Raw genomic sequence first — 27,283 nt, forward strand, 5'->3', positions numbered from 1 at the left:
GGCGCCACTAATATCGCTACCCCCATCTAGCGTAAGGAATAGAAACTAACTCTACTACAAACTTGAGCGTTTTCCCACCGATGGCGCCACTAGTACTAAAATCCCCTATTATACCTACTGAACTATACTAATATTATAAATAAAAATATATTTATATTTATATTCCTTAGCAGGATTTTGAGTAAAATTTGAGACTTTCACAGTGGTCTGTGAATTAATAACTTATGTTCTAATAACGTGGATGTAGAAAAATGAAAGTAATTCATGTTCACAATTTTATTTTCATAGTTGTAAAGTAATATTTACAAAGGAATATATCGCATGTACAGGAAAGTACATAGACGGTCTTTGAGTTTTCGGTTAGTATAAGGAATTCAAAAACTTAAAACAATATGTACAATGGTTTCATCAACTATAAGGACGCGTCGTGATTAGTTTGTGTTTATACAGAATAAATTCTACTAAGTCTTCGACAAATTCAATTATACAAATTGAGATGAACCGACAGAGACAGAGAGAGCAATACATTACAAAGTATCAAAAAAGCAAATAATGTAATAATGATGAATATACGAACGTAAATGCGAGTAAAAAATACATTGCAAATGTATTTTAAATGCAATTCTTTGGCATTTATGCAGAATATAATTGTAAAGGCGAGCTAACGTTACAATAACTTATGTACAATTAAGAAATTAATTATCACCTTAAGCGTAAATAAGTACGAAAACAAGGTACAACGCTTAAAAAAAAAAGGAGAACACACACACGCACACACCTGTGTACTATGATGATTCGGACAATAATTAACGCGTTTGTAAATCTTCACTATAAAAACAGCTCCACAAAACTGATACGTGATCGACACTGCTGCTCTAAACATACACATTGATCTCGATCGTATACTTTATATTATCTCTAACACAATCAATCTATAGCGAGGACTTATCGAGTATTTTTAACTAACATGTCAACAAATACTTTTGCATTTTAGATAATTACACTTTCTGCAATTCATGCGGTTTCGTCCTCAGCTTCACAGGTTTACTGAATTTCATAGTTGTAGCATCATATTTGTGTGAAATTATCTTACAATAATTCCTTAATGTAATATTAAACCTTCGAGTAGCTTAGTAGATTTCTTCGAACAAATTTTCGAGCTGCTCTTTTCGCAAAAAGACCAACTGGAAAATATCGTTTCTTCGTTAGATCGTCTTCAACCGAGAACATTACGTATCACTTTGTAACTTACATCTCGAAGCATGTCTCACTTTGAAAATTAAGTTATAATAATATTATTTAACGATAATCTCATGGTAATTTTATTTCGTTAGATAACTTGACGAGCATTAAATGATTCATCTAAAGAAAACACTAGAAAAATACCTTAAATTCGAAATCTCTTTTGGGGTTAATTCGAAGAAATAATCATGACGAATTTTCAATTGACAATACTTTTAACGTGACGTACCGTTTTCACTTTTTCAACAAAGAAAAACGGATGTTTATCGATGTGACATATGTATATAAGAATAAAATGTCCTAAGAAATGAAAATCTTCCAACAAATTTTCACCCATGAAACTTGTGCATTGTAACTTCGATGCACGTTGAAACAGTTTCGACGATGATCTGCCGACTTCGTTCACGATGACACTGCCTCAATCCTGTTGCATGCAATAAATTAATACAATCATTATATAATTATTTAATAACGGTTCATAATGCAAGAGAAGCTTCAATATGTTCACATTTCGCTTCTGAATTTAAAAGCATTGTTGTAGGAGACAATTCAGTTCGGAGTTGATCAATTTGTCTTTACAATAGCTTATACATCTCCACTCTTTGTAAACAGTACTTTTAGAAAAATGTATTAATGTTTAACAGAAATATATTTTTAAATTAAAATGTTGTCTGGGCAATTTATGTTCACAAAGAGCTTGAAAAGGTATAATCTACATAATAAAATATACCACCAAGTTTTGATTGAACTTAAAATTTTTGTTAAATGATATTTCATAATTACACCAAGTTCTGGTTATACGTAATTGCAATTGTATTAACGTGTGACAGTGTAGTACCATGCTTATTTGTACAACATTGTCCGCAGCTGAAAATCTGGCAATAGAAATTAGACACTGAAGTAGAAATAATAATTAAAAAAAGTAATTTTAGTGCGCGATATTCGTGTTTCATGCGATTCTAAATAGTTTGTGTTAGTCGTAAAATTGCAAAGGAACTTCAAGCAATCATACCAAATGAAAAATAGAGGTTTATTTCTATTGTTTGTGATTATTAACGTAATTATAATTACCATGAATTTTACTTAAACTGCTAAAAAGTAAGTGATAAAATAATAAATAGTGTACATAGAATCATCAAATTAATGTGCATAGAGTATACAGAACTGTAGGCATTCGTGCATATTACGCTAAACGTCTAACGATATGTATGAACGTGTTGCATGCAACTTCCATCAAACCAAATGCAAGTGCATATACGTTAGAAGAGTACCTACTGGTATCTGAAACTTTGGGATTCGCATATGAAACTTGTGAATCTATGTAATCTGGAGACTGTTTATCTTTATTGCCATTAGCATTATATAGTTTATAATAATTGTTTATATTATCCACATATAATACAGTTTTATGTACAGGGGGTCTAGTGTACACTATGATTAGATGTAGCGAACGACTTCTCGAGAACGATACAAAAGGATGGCATTAATAAAAATAGTAAACGGAGAATCGAAGCACAACTAGCTACAATCGAAATACAAAAGTAATGAAATATATTTACCAGTACACGTTTTAAATTAATATATATATATATAGACTCTTAGATACTGAGCAGCAACATGATTTACAGGAACCATGTCTAATAACGCTAATTCGACTAGTCAACAAACAGATTCGTTTAACGTCTGCTCTAAGAAGATACTTGCAAATTTATAATACAAAAAAGTTGTACTATAACCGCTAGATAAACTTCATTCTATTAGCCACTGAAAAATCGTCGGTTTTGATTGACTCTTAAAACCGAAAGGAAAGAAATTAGCAGGTTCCTGATTATTGGATTCCCAAGAGTACACTGTGTCGTTTTATTAGATTTAGAACATTTTGGCATAAAATAATTATGTAATACTTACAAACGCTCTTCTATTTCAGTGTATTAAGCCTTTCATTCAATTTTTAAATCGTTAAAAAAAAATGATCTAGAAAATTAATGAATAAAAAACCCTCGGCTAATCGCTTCGAAACAAATACTTCAATATCCCTCGTATATCAAACACAAATTAAATAGTATCAAAGAATTATATTTTATTAAGTAAAAACGGTATGAAAGTTTTTATTCTGACAGGAATAAAAACATCGAACTCTCTCTTTGTTTAAAGTTCTGAATATAATCGTCACACTTCCTTCAAAAATTTGTCGTAACGTTTGATAAAGCATTTGACTTATTACGTAATACTTTTATGCAAGAATAATTATACGTATATATATATACATATATTTGTATATATGTACACAGTATATACATACATGTATATATATATACGATACTTTATAGTCGTTTTTAAAAAGGCTAGAGTAATCGATAAATGCTACCGTTATGCATCTAAACGTAATGTCAGAACAGTGATTAGAGTAAGGTGAGGCCTACGTAGTCCTATCTGCGATATTTAATTTTTATTTTTATAAGAAACGAAAGAGTCGTTCCTTCCTTTTGCGAACTAACCTTTCGTTCAACTAAACTACCGAGTGAGACGCTTTTTTTACTCGTTGACGTATCAACCAATTTACAGAACGCAAAGACAACGCGATCACAGAACAAACGTACAAACGACTCGATGGTTCAACATCTTCGCAAAGGATAAGATTCGCCACCTGGAACCATCGACAGATTGCAACACATATAAATCCAGGACGCAGATAAAATGGAAATAGATCCACAATGACAAATATACCAAATATAAAAATATATTGTACATCTACACTTGTAAAGTGGCTGATACACAATTTGACAGTGCCGTAAACGAATTTAAATATGCGCGTAATATATATATATATTTTTTTTTATCCAGTCTTAACTTCCGTAACATAGCTCAACTATTAGCGTAATCGTCTTCGTTGCAAGCCAACAACGAAATTAAAACATCGTGACACCGAACTTAATTAATTTCATCGTAAAGGATAGAAACAAGACATCTATTCAACGATTCTAATTCAACCTTCACGTGCATCGTGATAACTATTAAATAAATACTCAACAATAAACATAAAGGTACTTTGGAATTCGTCGTGTAAAGTTTTGTAAAATATCACTCTCCGTCTGTTACGTTACACTCTGACGTTGATAAACTATATTTTTAAAAATCTTCACTTCAAAATAATTTTTTAATGATACATAAAGTCCAAAATAAATCATAATTATTAGCCACCCACAGTCTTGATATAATATGTATAGATTATATGGTGGTTTTACAGATTGCAAGGAAATTGAGATATATTTGTTTTAATTTCGCTTTCCAATAATGTATTTAAATTTTGTTACACTTAGTACAATATACGTAGTAGTTGCACACAAGTTCGGTTATATTGTTATAAATGTTCAAACTGCCAACAGTATAACCACTGTACAACCATAAACATATCATAATAGGTATCTTCCAATTAGAGTACATTATAACAAAAATAAATTCAATTTCCTCGCCCTGTTAAGTTCCAACAACCTGTGCACATTATGAACAGTCTAGTCCCTTGGAGACAACACTGACGAATTAGGTCTGGAAGTTGCAGTTATCGTGGAGTTTTCGATAACAGTCTGTTACGCTTGAATTAGTCCGTAGCACTCAAACATAAAAAAACCAGATGCACCCATATTCGCTCTCAATGAATTCCATACAGTAGCAAAAGAAGCGAACGTTACCTTAAAACCACCAATCCTGCGATACAACACGAACTAGTCGAGTATATGTTGTTAAAACATTAGCAGCGAACATAAAGCAGAAACCATAAAGCATGAAAGGATGCTCGAGTAAGATATTTTTTGTACGAAGACAGACACAGTTTGGTATAGCAACAAAGTATCGTTACAGATGATGATTGACGCATAACATTAATTAGACACTATGTTGCAATGAATTTGACAAGTTTTCTCTGTCGCATGAAGAATTTCACTATTGAAATTACACTCTGTTAATACAGAAAAAAATCAGATTTTACAATACGTTTAAGAGCGATTCGATCGTTAAAAACTGTAGTCGTGAGTTATTTTTTTTAATGAACATACGTTTTGTTACTGTTTTTATACACGTAGCCTTATATTGGGATTAATTGAATGACGGTTAAAGTTATGTCCATTCTCTTACGATGTTAGTCAACGTTCGAACACCTTCTCCTTTGGCTAGCGGAATTGTTCTATACGTAACTGGTCTTATCTTCGGTCAAGGCACGAGTCTTTTAATCGGGCCTTGTCAAGTCTTTTTCTTTTAGACGCTTTAACAATCTACTGGGTATAATTAGTGAACCATTTACACTATACTGCGTTAGGTGTAAGAACCCTGACCCAATCACCAGTTTGTTATAACCGGTATGCGCTTAGAACACCAACTTTCGGTTTGAATAATGTTCCATGGGATGAATCGTTATAAAAACTTATCGAAAAATGTGATACTTGAGCGACGATGAATATAAATCGAATTAAAAAAAAAAAAATAAAGAAATTATAGAAAGTAAAACCGTTACAAGAGAATACAATGGAAAGATCGAGTAATGCTGCTGTGCTATAGCGCTGTACGAATGCTACCACTACCGGTTTTTTTAATGGCCGCTGATAAATCACGATTAAATATATTAAAAGAGAATGTGAGTACACGGTACGGTAAAGTACAGTACTTAACAAGTGATGCGTCGAATACATCGTTAGGTTTTCGTTAATATTTCTTCCAAATTTCAGCTGATGATTCTGCCTGCGTATGCAGGTCAGACTAGACCACACATGCTGAAAAGACACCCATCACACGTCAACCAATGTCCCCGCCGTAGTCCTGACCGTTTAGCAGATTACGGTTGTAAATGGCAGCCCTGTAACTGTACCTATTTATGGCTGGCCGATCGGGAACAGGTGGTGGCACTAACGCCACCTCGGAATTCAGCAGAGCCCCGCTTCCTTCGTCCACTTCACCGATACTGCTCTCCACCAATGATGGCTCCACCTCTGTAAATGCCAGCCTCGATCGTAGCAAGTACGCGTACGTTTTGTACCTTTTCAACTGTAACACACGAAACATGAAATTAACGAGGATCTGCAACAACTTACTTACTTATCAATTGCTTGCGTTGGTATTTAAACATAAAACTTTATTGATTGTTCAGACATTTCCTTTTTCTCTTCGACCACAGAAGGCGAGAAGAGTTTCAAGAAAATTTCAGTACGCGTTACAGCTCTACGACGTTACGAAGTTACGTAACGGGTCAAGAATGAAGAAATATAAGGTGCACCGCAGTGAAAGTATGGTGTTCTCTTATTCTTCATGGTTTTACTTTTTTCATTCTTTAACGTTAGGTAATACATTTCGAGCGGATGAAAATACTTTGCGTGATACTTTAAATCACATTATGATTTACTAGTACCACAACTTTATTATTATGGAAATTTGCAAGAGTCCATTTACCTCGTGATGCAAGTAGGCATCCTTTTCCTTATAGTTCTGTACAGCGAGAGCTTTCGCCCCTCTTTCGGGTGGATGCCGCCTGTGCTCCTCCAGTTCAGCTTCTAATTTGCTAACCCTTTCCTCGTGGTCCCGTAACTGTTCTCTCTGACAACACGATCAAAAATCCAAGAAACCGTCAGTTAAACACTTGGGAAGGTAGAAACACGCGGGATAACCGGATGGCTATACACATATACTAGATTCTGTACGATGGTTTTCTAATCTCGTGTCCAAAAGGGGATAATCTCTGTTTTCAATGCTGTATTCCGTTTCGAAGATATGAGAACTTAGAGAACGAAGTTGGCTTCAGGGATAGTAGAGGAAGGCTTGTAAATAAAGAAACAATGAAAACAGATTATATTCGTTGCGTGCCCGCGGTCAAAATCGTTTCTAAACAACAGTGGCGCATTATCCTATTTGCAGAAAAGGCATCTATTTAAATTTGGAAGCTTAATTGATGAAGGTATAATGCGCCACTACTTTTTACCGTGTTCTATCTGGTGATGCTACTCACAGGAGATAATTTCGTGTGGCTGCAGGGGAGCAGTGGTCGCTGAAATTTTCGTTGTGAGCCCACAGCGCCTGCTAACGGTTGGCAGGAAAAACTCGCGCACACGAAATTGATCGTGTCGATCCATGATTGTAGTTCTTTGGAATCACTGAAAATTGTGTCAGCTTTCAACTCATACACACTAAGGCTCAAAAGTTCGAAACCACCCTTCCACCTTTAAAATTAATTTACCTTCTCTCACAGATGCTAAGGTCAAAGGGTGTCCTAACTTTTGGGTAACAGTGTTGTAGTTCTTTGGAATTACCTAGTCTAGTGATTCACTTATCAAGACTTTTGAAGCAGCACTCACCTCGTTTGGAAGAGATACTCCGCCTGATCGGCAGTCTGTAACCTGAATACGTGTTGTTTTTTCGTGTAGTCCGACGCCTTCGTCGCCAACGCATGATGAATGCGTATCGCGTTGTGCAAACTATCGTTACGGAAGCCATGCTCGTCTTTGTGCAAATATAATACAAGTTCTCGCAGCGTACAATAATACATCTTCCAGCCTCGTTTCCCAAACGGTGCTGAAAAAAGAAGTCACCGTGTTTAAGAAGGCCTTTGCCTTTTCTATTTATGAGATCTTATTGTGTGGCAAGAACGAATTACTTTTCTTTCCGTTGGAGTCGTAGCAACATTTCCGCATAACGTAACCCTTCTTGAACTCCGTAGCACCCGTAACATTTGGCACGTCGAGAAATGGATTGCCAGTTCCAGATATCGCTGGAACATCACCTTGCTGAATTGCTTGGTTCGCTGTTTCATCCCCTTCTTCGTCTCTAAACAAGCAATATGAATGGTTAATAAACACTTGACATAAATAAATGTATATAAGTATACAATAAAACTCACTCGTTTTTAATGAATTATTTGTAAATGAATGCTTGAATATAACTTACAAGGCCCATTCCAAGGGGAACGATTTGATAGCATTGTAAAGCTGCTTGAGGACCTCCCTGGGAAAATTGTCACCGTCGTTCAATTCCGAGAGGTTTTCGATAAATTCATTACACGACATTTTCCTGCCGATATTTTGACCGTGTAGATCCGTGTTGAGCAGCATTATAGCACAAGTTAAGGTGTGAACAGCGTCTGAAATGTCAATTTCATTCACGAATGATTGTTGACGCTTATATAGCTGCAGGTATGGCTGTTAGGTACTTGTGATAACGAGGAGGCTTACCCTGCGAATTGAATGCGCCCGGGTTGCAGTCGAGAAATCTCTTGGAGAAATGTACAAGAACCCTTTCTCTCTCTTGGGTCTCGCCTGTCAGAGAGAACTGGGCAAGGAACTTTCTGAGAGCCACGTCCAGCGTGTCCCGTTCGAAGTTGAAGTATCTCAAGTATTCTTCGGCTACCGCTCTACTAAAGTCGTTGCTAGAATCCAAAACGTGCAATCAACTTTATAGAAACGTAACAATTTCAAGGACGATGATGTTTTATTAATTAAGAATATCGCATACTTTTTGCTAAGGTGTCTGGAGACATCAGACTTCTTGAACCCGTCCAACGAGTACAGCCTCTTGGCCAATCGAACCGCTGACGGCAAGTCCACTGCTTTTGGACTGTAATGGAAGCTGTGCAAGCTCTCGATGTCGCTCTCTTCGTCGGCAGATTGAGGAGGCGACGCGCCGCTGTGCCTCTCGTCGTAGTTGCAGATATTCAATGCCTCCTTCTCGTCCTCGCTCTCCTTCAACTCCTGGGATGTATATTCAAGAATAAGAAGCTGTCCTTGATCTTTCAATTAACTGTACAAATCTAGCGTGATTTAGGTGAATCAAAACTCAACTGGGTGCTCAAGCCCGCATCCCCTTACTGTGAGCAACGTTGCATGGGGATTTCTAATTTTACACGATGCAGGCCTGCGTCTTTGTTTAGGAGACAGAGACTCTGCGGAGGGTTGAGCAAAGGGGCGACAGATAGCGTAGGAGTAGCTTAACTGGAATGGTGGGGAGTAGGTAAACGACATAGTAAGGGGAGATCCTGAGTGGCCTTGAGCGTCCCCAATTGATTTTGTTCGGAGCAGGGTAGTTCGGTCGGGCCCTCAACCATGCCAAATTATGTCAAAGCTTGCAGGACTTGATGTAATCAAATAAAAATCTCAAGAATTGATTCCGTGGAGCTACCTGATATCCAACGAATTCAGGGGTAACACTTCCAGCAGCGGTGACGGAGGTCCGTTGCGCGGTGCCTTGAGCAGTGGAGGTGGGCACCAAGTCGACGTTGCTGGGGTTCCCGCGTCGTCTGTTCTGCCTGGGGCTGGTGTTCCTCGCGGACGTCGCGTCCTTGTCCGGTCCTTTCACCTGTATCACTATCCTGTGCTCGGTAGCGTCCTGCGCGGTCGCGTACGCGTTGGACGACTGCGAGGCGTTCTTGAGCCTCCTCTGGGGCGGCTCGCTGGCCAGTATCGTCGAGTCACTGTCACTTGGATCACTGACCATCATGATATCGCGGGCACTGAGTATGTCCATAGTCTCCTCGTCGTTGTAGTCGGGACTGGACATGTTGCTGATTGCCTCTGACTGACTGAGGTCACCGTTGGTGGGATGAAGCCCGGAGGCCGAGGAGGCGGTCCCGTCGCCGGATGGGCCCAGGGCGGTCGCGGTGGCGCCCGTGGGGACCGGCGGTGGGAACCTACGGGATCCAGAATTGGAGGACATGACGGAGGACGAGACCGAGGTAGGGGAGGCAGGCGATAAGGATCTCTGGGGACTAGTGCCCTCCGTCGAGGAGCTACTCGACGAGGATTGCGACGAGCTGCCATTTTGGCAGCACGAGGTGCGCTCCGAGGCGGACGGCGAGCTAACAGGGGCGTTGTACGTCCAGACGATCCGCTCGCTGGACAGACCCTGGCCGCTGTCCGGCCGCGTGTCCAACAGGGTGTTCAAGCTGGACGTGACGTCGTCGTCAATGTCAATGTCCACCGCGCTCATCGACGGGTCCTTTTGGAATTGCAAATGATCCTCGGAGCGCGAGGTGCGCACGAAACCGCTCGAGTAACCGAAACTCGCGGCGTTCGGTTTGTTAGAGTCGCTCTGACCCGGGCATTGGCTGTTCTCGCGTTTGCTGATCCCCACCGGTGAGGTGCTGGCCGAATTCGAACCGGTGCACTTGTAAGCACGGTGATGGCCCAGCATCTCGTTAGGACTGGTGGGTACCGAGTTATGATGGTGGTGATTGTGGTGATTATGGTGATGGTGGGTGTGATGATTGTTGTACCTAAGCGAGTCGACCTTCTTCTGATGTTTCGGTAACAGGCCGCTGCTCTGCTGGGTACGCGACAGGTTCAACATCAGGTCGCCAGTCATCATATACGCTTCGAACCTAAAACCAGTGTTTACTTTAGATCTATTCCCTTCAAGATTTTTAGTAAATATCAAATCCAAAAGTTCGTTCGCACATACCTAGGCGTGTTCTTCTGTCTGGTGAACTTATCGCCAGACAGAGGCTCCCATTGGGCTCGTTCTTCCTCCTTGAAGCTGTCGACGACGGGTGGAAGAAGCGCCTCCAGCTCGGAGGAACCGGAAGCATCGCTGTAGGAACCGTTGCTTCTGGTCGCATATTGCGTCGCTCCAGTCGGTTCCTGGGGCGAGCCACCTGGCAATTCTGGGGTTCCAGGCTTCCTAGATTCCGTTTTCTCCCCGTTCCCTGACGTCACGGCCCTGGGATTACTAGCGAGGGTCGTCACCTCGTGCGAGATCTTCGACGAGTCCGTTTCGTCGCACACCGGCTGCCCAGGCGTTAACAAACGACGCACGTGCGCTTTTATTGCTGGATCTGGGGAAATAACCACGTTATCTTATCTGGAATCGGTAAAGAGAATTTCTTTAAATCGTCGATATAGAACGTAGCGATAAATTGACTCGACATTATTAATATAACGATTCGTGAAACAGAGAAGTAATTTTTATAAAGATTCGATCTCGATATAAAGAAAAATCGATCTCTGCGAAACAGTTGGAATGATCCTTCAAATTTCATCGACTATTTCTCTTGAACCGTCTCATATCTGGGAAAGTCGCGCGACCCTATTCACGAATGCCTCCTTTCGTTAATGCGGGTAGAGAGACAGCGTCGAGAAACGTTTGTATTTTTAAGACAAAAGTCTTCCGGCGCGGAAGGCGCCGTCTCTCGTTCCCGTGTGCCAATCTCATTGCATCTCTCCGCGAGGTGGGCGCAAAACCTGCCATGGCCAACGAGAGAGCGAGAGAACGCGCTGGCAGAGCGAGTGTATTTTCAGCGAGCAGAAAGGAGTAACTGGGACAGGTCTTTCGGCTATGCGCGAGGTCTGATTAAAAAGCCGCCGCTGCGGCTGTTTCGTTCTACGTGGCGAGGAAAATTTATTGCCGGCGCGTGGAGGACTTCAAAGCGCGCGCAGCGAGCCAAAGCCGCCCAAAGAAAACTTTCCGCATCGCGGAACCCTGGGGGGTTGACTTCCAACGGGAAACACAAGCGGCCAGGAAGACGCGAGGGCGAGGAAAGCAGGTTCGATTCCCATGAGAACGGCTCTTGGTCACCGAATGCGATTTACGGCCGACGGAAAACGACGAAGAAGCCCGACCAATAATGCACGAACCGTCGCGTGGCCAGGGACGGCTCTACGCGTGGACACGACGGGGCGCTTTCACGAAGCAGTTCATATAAATTCTTTTGCGCAATTTTCATGAATTTTACTTGTACATTAAACAAATAACGCAACGAGTCATGGCCTACAATAATAATTTCCTATGAATCGAATGATGTCAATTGAATGCAACCTAATCTCGAAAACTATAAAACTATATACTGATTGATCACAACAACGACCAATATTATCTATAAATTTATGTTCACTTGGTAGATGAGTTGAACCAGGGTGCTAGTAACTCTGTGATCAGCCCTGTGCGAGACATTTGTTGACCGACACGACGACCAATGGCCGACGTTTACGTTGTGCCACCGACCAATGATGCTGCGACTTTTACGATCTTGCAACGAGAACGCACCTTCGACCGTTCTCCCTTAAAACGACCCATTCTGTTTTAGACTGTTCTCGATGTACGTGCTCGACAGTTGCGTCTAGGACGCGTAATGCTCCCATAAATAATAGACAATCGTTTTCCTTCGATTCGTTAAAAACAGGGTATGTCAGGTGGTCTTACTACTCGTGAGTCCCGGACCCGCGACGAGGTTACAAACATAGTCTCCAATTGTCTCCGAACAAAATTGAAATCGGAAACATTTTTTCAAGTATCAGACTGTAAGTCGAGAATTGATTCTAACGCTAGCAATACAAACAACGCTGTTCAACTGGTGACTGAACTCTCGCGCGAGTAAGATCTAATGATAGAATACGCCGGACGCGTATAGTCGCTCTTGAACCTGATAGTAATAATAGAATTGCGCGATAATAACCCATAGAAAACCGTCAGCGTCGTTATGCTCGAAGTGACGCTCTTCTTACCTTGGTTTGCGACGTCGTCGGGGGGAGGGTTAAAGCGACGGTTTGCCACCGTCGTTGTTCACGCGTGCTTGGAAAAAAAGGGAGAGTGTCGAGGGCGTGCAATTAAGCGCACGAGCCAACGATCAAACGTTCAGATAACAAACAATTTTCTATCAGAGTGAGTCATTGATTGCTCACGGTCTACAGGAATATGCGACGAGGCAACGACGTAACGGGCTTGATTCGGTCTTGGAAAATGTGCAGCCTCGAACGAGCCGTCGCATGTTTACGTTTCGACTAGCGTGTTTTGATGGCACGTTCGACAGAGGACGAGCAAAATGTTATTGGAAAGCTGGACGTTGAATTTGACCAACGCGCGGGGACAAATATAGAATATTTATTCGAACGCGTATTTAGATTTTTATTTCAGACCTTTATTTCTGACTTCGAGAACGTGCGAATACCGCAATTGTATTTACTGCGTTAATATTTAAGGAGACTTTGTCGGTAATTAATTTGTAAGGGGACAATGGAACTTTTTGAGCAAGCTGTGATAAGGAAGACCAATTATTTTTATAATAAAAAAAGTGGTTGATGGCGTAAATGAATAATAAGCTGAAAAATATTCTCGTCTTTTCCCCCTTCGATGATGTACGACGATTGGATCATAATGTAGAATTTATTGTAATTTACGGTTTTGCTATGTAATTTGCGTAATTGGTAAGAGGAAGTCGTTAGCACTCTGAATGCGAGCATTATATTAGAATGAAAGTAATAGGCATCGCGGAAGATCAATTATCTCGATACTGATTATCGAGCGCGGTAAAATGATTAAACGGAAATTGATTCGTGCGTCAGGCCCGTGCCTATGTATTTCGATACCCCAGGGTGAAATAAGGACAGAAAACGATAAAACTTTTACAAGTAATAGACACCATCTATAATTTAGTGTTAATTCTCTTAATATTGCTCTTAATATTCCCTGCAGCTACCGAAATTACTATCCACTATTATTAATAAAATTCAAATTATCTATATCGCTAGCCCAGGTGGCTTAATATCGGATTTCCATTCGATGGAAACATTATTGATATTAAAATGTGGCGATGGTCCAGAATATGCGCATCAGAATTAATAATAGAAATTATACGTGTTACTGAATTCAATGAATGTTTGTTACCAAATATTAGTCACTTGTTAAGTAATTAAATTCCTTCACTGCGATGTAAAAAGAAATATTGATATTACAGCAGTATCTGTATCTGTACCGAGCCTCCTGTCAATATTTGACAGAATTAATCGTCGATTAATTGTTTTACGTTTATCGCCGATCGCACAGTCCTTTTACTGCCTGTCCGTTAAGAGTTATCAATTTACGTCATCGGCAAACTCGCGGGGATATCATCGTAAACCTGTCAGGTGCAGATTTCAATGAAACTGCGCAAGTATTAAAACTTCGCAATTTCTTTGAAAGAGTTATTTTCAACCCTTGGTCGTCATTTGAAAAAAAGAAAGGAAATTTAATTTATTACCATTAGGTTATCTATATTTCCGCGAACTTCGCAATTTTCTATTTAACTTTTAAATGGACGAACTTTCCTCGTTAATTTTCACAGTTGCAACCACTGCCTGTTTTGGGTCGATCGGTCAATTTTCCTAGGACGATTAAACCATCACGACCTTATCTCCTGTGATTAGGGTCCTCGAGAAACTCGTCGACCACAGTGGCCTGCAGCTGCAGGTAAAAAAGGCCAAAGCGAATCAGCCATTGTGTCATTAAATTACCTCGCCGGCGCGAAGTCATTAATCAACACCGCGGGCTGCAATTAGTTTACCTTTCATGGTATAGACTTGTACGGGACGACGATTCACTTCAACGCGAAAACTTTCATCTTTGTATTTTATGCTAAGTGGTCGGCTCGACGGGCAACATTGGAAAGTAATTTATTAGACAGAATACAACGATAGTGATAAGTTTAACGTAGAATAACGTTTTACGCGTTCCGCAAAGAAAAGGTATTTTTATTTTTGGGAATTTATCCTCGGAATAATCGGAATTTCTCGCACCCAAGTAATTCCCAGTTGTTACAACAATGTACATTAGAGATGAGTGAAGACAACGCATCTCCAACGTCCTTCGAATTATGTAACGCGCATTCCGTATGCAAATTAATATACAAGAGTACCCTGAAACGTAACTTCGTCGTTTGCATACCGTTTACGTTCCGAGAATAATCGTTATTAAATATTCGAGGGGACCGAAGACGAAGTTGATGCATCGAATGACCGTTTCGTTGGATCGGTTTTTCGCGAACAGGAAACAGCAATTTATTTCTAACGAGGCTCACGGTCGTCTCTACATAAATAAACGGTTGGTAAAGCGAAATCGTTTGTATTTGCCCGTTTTTCACTTTGTGCATACTAAATCACCCGGCAACTCTCGGTCGCAATTCGATGCACGTTTTAAATCGATACGTCGCTTTCCCCGACACCGCGAATCCCGTTCGCACACAACTGAGAAAAGCCAATTAGTCGACGTTCGGTCACTGAACGCCGCTACCCGGAGAAAAGCCGATTAGCGGTACCGACAATCGATAATATGTTAACTACACGTTCTCCATATTACGCGCATTAAGCACCAATTTTCCAAACGACACTCCGTTTTCCTTCCTACTGTTGCTGTGCCGCGATTTCCATTTATTAAGGAAACGTCCTTTCTTCCTTACTTCTGCAGGAGACTTAACGATGGAACTAGCGATTTTTAAATGAGGGGGAAAAAGGGTATTAGGAAAATTGTGTTATCTTATGAAAGACTGTTTTTTTTTTTTTTATATTTAAGAAAACAAACATGTACATAGACAAAAGATACATTCTTTTATATGAAAAAGTAAATCTGTACTTCGATCAAAATTTCAAGAATTACGTTAAGAAATAGTTTTTCAAAAATATCCTTCTTTCCTCTACTTCGTCAAATATATACCATCATATAAAAAATAAGAAGTTACACTTGGACAAATAATAAAATAAAATTTCCGAAGGTCTCTCGTCGAGATTCTCATGTATAATTCGCGAAACTAGGAGTCGACCGCGCGAAAAGACGAATTCGTAAACAGTCCCCGAGTAGATTTCACCGTTCATCGAGATTCACGTCGTCGAGTCGTGTCGCAAGTTTGTCCCCCTCGTTCGTTAAACTGATGGAGTAATTATTTAACGGGGTCAGCAGGTTGTTCAACGTTTCGAACTTCATTAGACGGGAGAGAGACACCAGGCCTCTCCCGGCGCGGGGAAGAGGGCCGTCGAATGAATTCAAGGTGCTCGTGCAGTGATAACGATAATCCGGTGTAAATCGGCCAGACACACGACGGTTCTGTAAACGCCCGTTTGTATCTGGCCCCGCGGCGAGTTTACACAATGATTCTACTCACGCAACACGGCCAGGTGTCCGCTGATACTGCAAGTCCCGAGTATTTACAGTGAATGGCTCAACTTGCGCGGAAGTGTAATTCGACGTGAACGAATCGAATCGTTCCAGCAAAATCCAGTACCGAAATATCGTTGTGTGATAACGTGAATACAATTATTCGCCGGGTGACCCCTCCAAAATAAACGCCCGGAGATACGGGTTTTACGGAATTAGAATGGAGGTAGCAGGCGTGGAAAATGATTCTGTGCTACGGAAGTTTGGTAGTTACATTTTTTCTTATTATTATGTATTACAGGTATATGATTCTCCCACGTACAGCGACGAAAGAATCTCTGACTCGAGGCGTTCCCAGCTTTCGAAAAAAACCGCCCAAGAAATTCACCGCCCACGCGACATCGATTGCACGACGGTTATCGATGGAATGCAAGCACCGTTGAGAATGCAAGGTACACCAGTCGGTCGTGTCCCCATACTTCTTTCGATTTTCCTCTCCGTACTTTCACCGATCACGGTGCTAATAGCGATGGGACCAAGCGTGTCGCGAGCGTAAAAATTAATTAGCAAATAAAAGAAAAAATCTATCATCCGGAGGAAATATTATGCAGAAGAGATTAATTCGTAATTTCTATCGATGGTGTTCTTGCTCGATTCGTTTCTTAAATGTGATAAACGAAAAGAGAAATGTTCGCTGTATCTAGAACAAAGGGAGCTAACTAACACTTGTGGTCTAATTATAATTAGCACTTTTACCTAACAAATAGCAAATGAGCTCAACATCGAAACTTGCTATTTATTCGACGAACATTCGGTGACAAATTGTCCAAAATCTTGTTTTAACATTTTTATTTTCTGTCCTACCGTATCGGATCGGTCACTTCGAATTTTCAAACAAACCTGACCTCTCTAAGTAAGTCTCTATAAATGGAGAGAGTATCTCTGTTTCTGTCTCAGTTTGCGTGTGCACCAGAATGTTACGACTTTGTGGGAGAAGTGAATGGAATCAAGGGGGTCATCTGACGCTGACCAAAGGTTATCGAAGCAACGCTTCTCTCCCAAAGTTTCTTAACCGCGCATGCGTTGTTAGAGAAGGGCGATAGCGCACTCGATCCTTCTTCTCTTACTTTATACTTTCTCAACTGGCTTGTCTACTCTATTGCGTCTACTACATAATCTCTTTGGGCAAAACAGAATATAAATCTCGCGCGACGCCATATTTGAACGACCCCGTAGGCGTCGACGATGACCCCCCCCCCCCGCGAACAGTCTCAGTCTCTTTAGGCGAATAAGAGAATTTGCCAGCGCACTTCACTTACCCCTTCGTAGCTTCAGGGTGACAGGGTCCGACGAGAGCCGCAGACATTTCAGCACTGAAACACAAAACGAAGCGGTGAGAATAGAGGAGACGAAAAGTAAGAGCGACGGAATAGAGCGTAAAAGAGGGAGAAAGTGTGCACCGCCGAGAAAAGAGAACTAAGCTCCGACCAGCTACTGGCGAAAGTGGATAGAAAACCGACTGGAATGGGAATTACCGCGTACCGAGATGTCGCTTGGTCGCAGCCACGTTATTCAGAGACGTACCGTCGCAGTTGAGATAGGTCAGGCTGGATGTTACCATCGAGGATTAAGGAGGCAGATTTGGATTACCTTTGGACTCTCCGAGGGAGAAAAAGAGCCACGTTTGGTCCGCAATTTTAGCGAAAGGTTAATCGTTTCGGACGGAAACGCAGATCCCGTAGCTTCGCAATGAACTTCCCTAAAATGGAATATTTCTCTTCCTGACCTTTCTTCCTATACACGGAGGTGGATTTTCTGCCAGTCGTTCTCTATGTCATTTCACAGTTATCAACGGAACTCGGTGTACAAATATATAGAATGCACGATAAGCAGTTGTATAGTATTTTCATACATAGAACACATACAGATGAAGAACAGAAACTGTACATTAAACTATATTTTGTCTTTCAAATGTTCCAACGTGTATCTTATTTTTCATATTTTATATCTTTATACATTTGCATAATAACAAGATCATAGATACTGTAATATACAAAATAGAACGACAGAAAATAGAATTTTCTCAAAATATTCCAAAAAGTACACGGTACAAAAGTGCGATACGATCATCAGCGGACGATTATTGAAAATATTACCAGGTGTCAGAATATTTACGTCTGGGAGAGCACGTTGAACTCGGTCTCGCGTGGCGCTTCATTTCATTTCGTCGTAAATCGAGCTCAAAGCGGATCCGCGAAAGGAGTAATTGCATTGTCGATATAAAATTAACCAAGGGTCGTTTCATTTGATCCGCCACGGCCGCGGTAACGCGGCCAATCAAGCGTACCATTTTGCGCGTCAGAAAATTCGTGCTTCCGAGTGCTGATGAGCCCGGGGGGTTCCCGAGCGAATATAACATGTTTCGTGTGCGTCATCGTAACGAAGAAAATTCGTTTAGAAAACTCGAGTTCTCCGTATCGCTCAGGGAAAACACCCCTTGCTCTCCCTTTCATTGGGGAACCGTTACTTCGAGCAGACGAAACAAGCTGCGACGAACTCCTGAACGGAGACTTTTTTCCGTTAAACATAAATAAAATATGAGCAAAGTACAAAGAACAAGATATATCCAAAGTAAATGTATGATAAAGAAAAAGAAAAAATCATATGTTATAATATGATTTATAATAGTAAAAGGAAAAGTACGTTATGAAGAGATATATAATAATTTATATGATGTTTCGTTTTTGAATAGGTTTACACAAATGTTACAAAATACAAAGAATATATGAAAAGTCTAACCGAGTTTTAATAAAGGCAGGCTCGGCTTGCAAATGATATTAACCGAGTATGTATAATATTAGAATTAAGTATAACAAAAAACCTGACATCCCAATCCTGAGAATGAGTGTAAACAAATAAGAACGAATGATGCATATTAAACAAAAGGAAAGATATTTTCTTTTTTAAATGTAAATAATTTAATGAAGAAATAAAATAGAGACCAAGTATGGAAGGACGAAAGTTTAAAATAAAATGTAAAGAATGATAAAGGAATGGATGGATGAGAACAAGAAAATCATACAAGTTGTAAGAAATGTTACAAATAGTGCATCACAGTGTAATAAGGATGTAAACTTTCCTTTCGCACTTTAAATAAAAACGCAAACGCAAGACTTTTTTCCTCGCTTCCTTCGGTTCCCGTTATTCGCTATCGTTCTCAACTCGATTCCCACTTAAATCTATCGAACAGAGATTTTTTTTTTTCACAGGAACTCGAGCAGAGTTTCTACAGAGTAGAATTAAATGATTATTATTACCCTAGTGTACAATGAAAGTTCACCTAACTGCAGATCGAATGGACACACGAAGGATCGAGAGGTTGGAAAATTGAATACGAAGATTAGATGCAAAGAGAAGAAGTTGTGACTCGTCGGAAGAAGCAATTCAATTTCTTACGTATTCGATTCTCTTTTGTGTTATCCAGTTCAATTTCGATGGCCATTCTGTATCTCGCCAAATTTTACTAAATTTCCATGTGAGTTAAACGAAAAATTGAGAATTACGCCAACAGGACAAACGAGCAACGAGGAAGGAAACGAGCGTCGCGTCGTGACAATTTTTCGCTAGATTCCCTAGATCTACATAGACAACTTAAGAATAAGAGATGCTATTCGTAATAAATAATAACGAATACAAAGAGATTATAGAGAACCTTTTTTTAAGATGGAATCTAAGATTGCATCTTCTTCTATATAATCTCTTTGAACGGAACATATCGAGAACAAAAAGGCGATACCTCGAACAGATGCAGGGGGTGGCAAAAGAGAGAAACGAGCGCACTTGCACGGTGCGTTATATCACGGTTAAAGCAGGTCGGTCTTCTTACTCTTACCTTCTTTAGTACTGAATCGGTTGACATCGACTTCGTCCACCCTGAGTATGACGTCACCGGCCTCGACCTGCAAAACCAACAGACACCGTTTCTATGAAAACGCACTCCGCAAAAGGATCAATTGGTCGAGGATGGCGAATTGCCGCGGAGAGGCTGTTTGTTCTCCGCTTCACGCGATTCGACCGCGTAATGGAACTCGAACAGAGGCTACCGATTCGTTCGATAATCAGTTCCATCAAACTTATACCTCGTTCATCCCCCTGGGACTTGCAACAAATACGATCCAACATCGTTATAAAGATTAGAATTGTATTAGTTAGAATTGTATTTTTATAAACTCTATTTTCTAAAGGATTACAACATATATGAGAATGTTAAAGGAAAGGTGTCCGAAATTCACGACGACCCGTACCGCTTCACTTATTTCGACGGACTGAGGATCGTCGCTTTCTGTCCCTGCTAGAACTCCACCCCTCTTTCTGCTTTAAGGAAAGACAGACCATTTTCCTCAAGACCCGAAAGTACCAATCGTTGCATTCCAACAAAGATCGTGATAAACCACATTGGGAAGCCAAATACCAAGTTTCTCGTTGTTCGTTTTTAGGGATAATTTCGGTTAGATTAGTTTCAATTCTAATTTTAGATTAGATCGGTTTCAGTTCTCCCTTTTTCAACGGAGAAAGAGAAACGAAACGCCTGGCGTTAAATTCGCTGTCACGGTGAGCCCACCGCACGTAAATCAATTTTGAGGATGCGCCTCTGTGCGCGTCGATGCGTTCCGTAATAGATTTCGCCCTAAGCGGGTCAGAGAGGCAAATCCAGGGGTCCGAAATTTCGCTGTAAACACGCTGGTCGGGCCAGTAACTCGACAGCGTCGGGGATACACGAATATCCATTTACCAACGGAGTAATTGAACCGGCGCTCTTCCAAGAAGAGAATGCCATTTCGGCGAGCGTCGATATTTCTGCATGGAACAAGCCTGGCTCTAACAATACCATCAAGATTTCGGACGTTTAATGGATCCAATTGGTGTTATTGAGACAACTCGACTTGACCAGCGGGAGGAATTGAAATTGATCTAGGGGGCAGACTCGAGTAAACGAAAGATACAAGTGGGGAGTCGTTTGGTAGCAAAATTCGAATTAAATCTGGTCCCTCGTGAAGAGTTTAAAGGTTTAATATACTAGGTGGCCTGTTTAACCCGAGCACCTTACGAAATGGAGGGTAAATATTGGGTTGTCCGGAAAGTTCGTGGCTATTTTTAAGAAAACTTCAAAGGCATATAATATACATACATGTATTTATTGAATGATACATGTACCATTTTGTTCCACAGCCTTTCCATCTTTCAAGGAGCGTATACATGTTATTTGTTTTCAGTCATTCCGATATATTCAGAGCTGTACCGTCTACTAAAAATCGACATGGACTTTCCAGACAGCCCAATATTTTTACTTAATCTACAGTCATAAATGATTGAACATAAAGGCGCAGAATTAATGTTTACACCTGATATAATTAGTGTTGATAATTGTAACGGTGTGATGTTTGTTCTGATAAGCTTAACGGAAATGACGTCGGGCGTGGTCACCGTAGAAAGTTCAAGTAAACGATAGTGGCGCGTTGTGAAAGTCTGAAATCGAATTGAGTCGGGTTACGAAATAATTTCATCGAAGAAGTTTGGCCAGTCGGTGGAAACGAAGGTTCCAGTTAATCCAGGCCGGTTTCTGGGCACGGTTGGTCGTGCAATTAGAATGCCGTGTATCTGCAATCGCGTGCTTTTATCGAATTTAATTCGTGCCCCTAACTACCCATTTCGTTGTTTCGTTTTGTGGACGATTTTTCATTGTAACTTCGTGAGAGTGCTACGAATAAATTCGTGAACCCCTTTAAAGTCCAAACATTCGTTTCATATATTATCGTAATACCATTTGTAATATTTCATAGGAATTTATTTTACTCTGCGAATTTTACTTTCAATATTTGTTTGTATTACCTTTCTATAGAGTATTCTGTGCGCACATAAAAATCAGCAGTCTAATTACGACTAATGGTACGATTATCAGGCGTTTATATTGTCTTCGGGGACAGATTTACAGTGATTGGCGTTCAGAACAATGTCCTAGCCCCGTTAGGAGGAATATATATACCCATTTAGAGAAACAATGGCTACTTTCAAATCTCCGAAACGCCTCCAGCTAGGAACGTTTCGTTTGATCCAACTTTTGCTCTCCTCGAAGCCATTCAACTTTCGTGCGGCCTATTTTTCCTCTGCGGATAAAATGAACGTAAGCCAAGGTAGTAATTTCAAATAACGAATGGAACGATAAATTGCTGGTAATAATATATTACTCGTATTTATAGTCCCGATAAACTATATCCTAAAACGTTCGTTTCGTTGTGTCTAATATCAATAATAATAATAAAACAGAGATAAATGTGAAAACAAAAGGAATAAGAATATGTTCACGAAACATTTGTAATTATAAAGTTAAGAAACGCATAATTTGATAAAAAGTAAATTATGTGCGATATAAAAGGACGTTGTGTGTCTCAAGTATTGGTTATCTCGAGTGTATCACCCTGTATAAATTCAAGCAATTCTTCACGCGTACAGGATTTACGTTACATTATAAGTTGCTCTCATGGATAACTAATTGCACGATGAACACGTTGGCATTCACCTCGAGCAGTCACGCAATAGTCGGCTCGTGTGCGAGGGGGGAAAAAACGACCTCTCTAGTGTGCAAAAATATGATTTAACAGCGGAAATAGAAAATGGGAAAAATAAGAATTCCTCGACACGTTGACTGCCACGATACTTCTCAGGGATCCGGACTAAAACGCCAGCTTAATTTATATTATTAAAAGCTTAATTACAGAGAACGTGTAGAATATAGAATGTGTTCTTTAAAAAAGATATTTTCTGAATTCAAATATCCAACATTTGTAATCGTTTATTAATGAATTTTCTGTCGATGTTAGCCAACCTTGATTTTCTTCTTCTCGCCTAAAGCTATTCGTTACATTTATAGTTACGATATACGGCAAGTAAACAAATTACGAGATAACTCGCAATAGCCGTCCTAGGCATTAATGCAAATTACGAGTTATCTCGTAACTACCTGTCGACGTGTTCGCTTAAAAAAACAATGAAATAAACGCTTGAAATGGAAAGCGCCACGGTGAAACGTTCGTGTCATCGTCAAACGTAAACAAAACTGTATTAGGTGACCATCAATTTTTGTTGTTTATTATAAAATAAATGGACGAAACGATGAAAATGTCGAGGTAACGAAATTAGTCAGCGTCGTTTGTTAGAGAGGCGAACGCTGGACAAAGTGTTTTCACCTGACAGAGGGGAACATAGTCGACGTAATCGAATCTGTCGCCGCGTCTCGACAAGTATCGATCAAGGGGCCGGCAACAACACAATAGACAGTACGCGAAATTGGGCATTTGCGAAAGGCACGTCGCAACGCTATGCGACGCAGCCGAGAATTCAGGAACACGGCACATCGACCACCGTGGCCGAATGCGCGATATGCGACTGATCGAGAATCTCGGTCACGGTTTAGAATTCAGACGGTGTCTTGCTGGCAGCCGAACGCTCGTATTTTTGTCCGTCGTGACATTGACTTTCATCGGGCTGTTGTCCAACTGGTTGTATCGTCACGTGTAACGCACCCTGGGACAAATGCCGCGACGCCCTAGCCTCGCGTGTTGACAAACGACGCGTCCGTGTTGCAAAAGTTCCGCTAGACACGAAAGAACGCTTATGCATACAGTAGGAAGCGACGAAGAAGAAAAATTATGGCTTCCTAAGCAGTGTTTCTCTAGTAGAAAATAATTCTGTGAACTCTCTATTCATACATTCGTAATTCTAATTTAGAAAAGTTCATTTCCTATATTTTTGCCCATCTCTGGTAGAATATTCGGACGAAATTCCCCAATTCGATTTTTCAGGGACGAAACAAAGTTCGAAACGATCCGTCGATTTCGTGTAACGTGGTCAGTGCCGTACGTCGCGTAATTGTCAGTCCGAAACGAAGACTTCCTGTCCGATTAAAACGCTGCAGCGATTTAGGCGCTGCGTGTCAGTAGCCAATGGCCCGTTCCAAACCGGATTCGTCAATGGCACCGTGGAAAAGCGATACGTCCAGAACATTATGCGTTCGGGCACCGACGGGATCGTACGGTTAATTGGCACCTGACAATCAGCTTTAATTGAAACTGCTTTCTGTCCATCGTCCGGCACAAAAACGTCCCTAACGTCGATCCATCTCAATTTGGGGATATTCGACGCATGGGAAAAAAATGCTTCGCAACATTTCGAACACGTACACCCTGTATAAGTTAATAATTATTCCATTCAATTTGTTGTCTTTTGAATTTTTCTTTTAATCATCGTTAGAGGATAACGAGTACTCTGTTCGCTTTCTCTCAAGCGTTGTACTCGGTGCATCCAACTTCGCACTCGGATAAATAAACACTAAAAACTTGACTGGTTTTTATTCTATGCGTAAATATTTTCTGGAAAAAATTTTTTCCCCCCGTGCGATTTTTAATCCTCCGTTACACGGATATTGGATCGCCAGATTAATTTACGATTATTCGCGGTACTCGTCGGTGCGCAAGACCGAGTTTCCGGAATTGAAGTTCCTACAGGGCTGTCGTTCTTCACAGGAATCTCCTTTGCTATCTGAATGCGAATTCGGTAGAGCTTGAAATATTCTATACATCAGAGTCAGATATATATATATACAGATATGTATATCTGTATGGTCACGTAATATACTTATCTGTGAGCAAAGTTAAAGAAAGAAAAAAAAAAAAGAAGAAGAACAAGAAGAAGAAGAAGAATCAATTATTGAATCTATAAATTCAGTGTGATAATTTAAGAACATTTAAAATTGCACGAAATCCTTAATAAGCAAAAATGAAATAAGTATCAAAGGAGATTGAAAGCGTCAGAGTCTTCTCGTTCTTATTAAAGAAATCGATCCAGGTGGCAGCCATTAAGGGAACACAATGGATGGGATGAAATTTCATTAGGCACAAGTGCATCAATAATTTCGTTACAATGGAGCACGATTGATTCTCGTAACGCTATTCGTGGCACTATCCTGCAACGGTTGCAAATATTATAATATTTGAAGCACGTTTTCGTACGTAACACCGTAATCGTAACAGTCGACTCTTTTGCGTAATAAGAGCCGTTAGGTTAACCGCCATTGACGAACCATTTCCGACCATTGAATAACGTTCCATCTCTCGCTTGGCTTTCCAAGGTCGCCTATCAACCTCGTAACCCTTAAACTTTAGTTTCGATTCTTCGGAACTTGAACGACAAGCAGATACAGAAGCACTCTAATCGCATGATTACTGTAACTTGCCACTTATTTATAAAATAATATAGTTACAAAACCAAATGTCGAATCTGTGTGTTTGAATTACTACGAAGGTTGGTACTTCAACGCAACAAAATGCTACATTTCGCAATTCTGAAATCTCTGTTTCGACTGCGAATCACTGTACTTCGTGACATGGTTATCACACACCGTATACAAGTTACATAAATTCCCAGCGAAAAAGCTGCGGCCACTATTGCGCATGATCTACTGATAAATATAGTATTCCTGTCACGGGAGACGCGACACGGCTCGAAAGAAAACAAAATTTCCAATTCTAGGCGGCGCTGGAGTGAGTCAGCCGCATCGATTCGTCATCGAGCTTTTAACCATCGAGAGGAACAGATTTATCGACACGATCGATCGAGGTATCGAAAACGGGTCGACGTAGTCGAAGCTTACTTTCAAGTTTGTAGTCTTCCTTGTGCTCTTCAAACGACCTTGGAATCTTCTGAACCACCGCCAATGCAAATCTACGCATTCGGTCATTTAAAGGCGACGTTGTTACGGAGAAGAGCGTCTGTATCAATGTGTCAACAAAATATGCAAAATGCAAGGCGAACAGAACCGAAAAGATTCTGCACTGGTTATTCCTACCGCAATCTATCAGAGGTTGTCCTGAAAGTTTCTTTCGTGAGTTGCATTCAATGATTTTCTGTGGCAGTGTTTCTACAAATAGACGATCTAATTTCTTAGACATTGTTGCTGTAACAGTAACGGAGCGAAATGAATCGTACAGAATTTTGTAATGTAACATAAAACATAAAATATTGTGTACGAATTAATTATTAATAAAACGAAAGAAACTTTTGGGACAACCTAATACAATAATACGTACATTTCGGTCCTTAATTTTCGGTAAAAGATTTAATCCGACGTCTGTCATTTGCAGGTTCACCGATATTGCAATTCCCAGTTCTTGTCGAGGGAACATTTGCACGCGAAATTAAGGGAACCAGGCAGCAGACGTAAGGTGTCTCCCGTTTTATTCGCCGGGCTGAGATCGAATTTACATTATTTCTTGCCAGCGTCTAGCCAGCCCAACGAATTTCCATATTTCTTGTCGACGTCTCGATATCGATCCGATCCCTGGTAAACGTATCCGTCGTCGAGACGAGCAAAGCATCGAGACGAACGCGCACAAGCGCGGCGAGAGAACTTCTTGGCTTCGCAAAAATGGATCCCGCCACGAATCGTAATGGAGGGGACGAAAAAAGAGAAGCAAAAGAGGGCAAACACTCCATTATTTTCCCTGCCATCTTTTCTTGGCCGCTTTTGAGCGCGACTAACGCCGGGGCTCGGGTTCGCGAATCTTCGAGGAATACAAAGCTGGAATATCTCTAGCCAAAGACGGGTATTAAACGGAACCCCGATGCAATCTGGTCGCGTCTTTGGGCATCGTGACGCGGGGTTACGTAACCCGATTCTTTCACGCAGAGGTGTCTATTTATTCGTCCGGTAAAATATTTTGCTTTTACTGGTGGAGCTTGAAACGAGATAAATATCGCATGTTTCGGGTCAGGATGCGTGCACGTGCGATAATTGATACCGATCGCGGTCACGTGTTCGGTGATCGAGTGGGTTCCGTGCACGCGTGCCACCACCGCCATAGTCGACCGACAGGTTCGCCGTGTCATTCTCGTCACGTACCGGTCACCGAACGCTATCCATGCGTGATGCACGCGTGCACACACATGCGTGTCGATGCACCCTCTACTTTAGTGGCTTCCAAACTTCGTGAATGTCACCCCCTTAAGGTACAGAGACGATTTTTTAGGCCGAAAGTTATAGATAAAAGATGCGTATCTGTATTCGGTAACGAAAAGCAAACTGTATTTTTATTAATTTGATTTTTTAACGATCGAACTTTAT

At 40.7% G+C, this 27,283-nt stretch overlaps 1 protein-coding gene across 5 annotated transcripts in view; it reads right to left on the reverse strand.

Moving 5' to 3' along the window:
- Nucleotides 1–431: 431 nt before the first annotated feature.
- Nucleotides 432–27,283, reverse strand: part of LOC128874722 (PH and SEC7 domain-containing protein) — a 48,553-nt gene continuing 21,701 nt past the window's right edge. The window contains exons 1-14 of one of the 5 annotated variants that reach the window (XM_054119737.1): nucleotides 23,352–23,545; nucleotides 20,000–20,066; nucleotides 17,427–17,480; nucleotides 10,672–11,044; nucleotides 9,394–10,591; nucleotides 8,731–8,966; nucleotides 8,451–8,644; nucleotides 8,167–8,359; nucleotides 7,877–8,046; nucleotides 7,578–7,794; nucleotides 7,232–7,376; nucleotides 6,679–6,822; nucleotides 6,101–6,276; nucleotides 432–6,005 (exon numbers count right to left, since the gene is read on the reverse strand). In XM_054119737.1, the coding sequence (XP_053975712.1) occupies nucleotides 5,987–6,005; nucleotides 6,101–6,276; nucleotides 6,679–6,822; nucleotides 7,232–7,376; nucleotides 7,578–7,794; nucleotides 7,877–8,046; nucleotides 8,167–8,359; nucleotides 8,451–8,644; nucleotides 8,731–8,966; nucleotides 9,394–10,591; nucleotides 10,672–11,044; nucleotides 17,427–17,480; nucleotides 20,000–20,066; nucleotides 23,352–23,519 (3,354 nt within the window). In that variant the 5' untranslated portion in view covers nucleotides 23,520–23,545 and the 3' untranslated portion in view covers nucleotides 432–5,986. The other 4 variants (XM_054119736.1, XM_054119734.1, XM_054119735.1 and 1 more) reach the window with 4 other exon arrangements.

The sequence above is a fragment of the Hylaeus volcanicus genome, chromosome 4 (genome assembly GCF_026283585.1).
Source record: "Hylaeus volcanicus isolate JK05 chromosome 4, UHH_iyHylVolc1.0_haploid, whole genome shotgun sequence".
In the NCBI taxonomy this organism is placed as follows: Eukaryota; Metazoa; Arthropoda; class Insecta; order Hymenoptera; family Colletidae; genus Hylaeus; species Hylaeus volcanicus.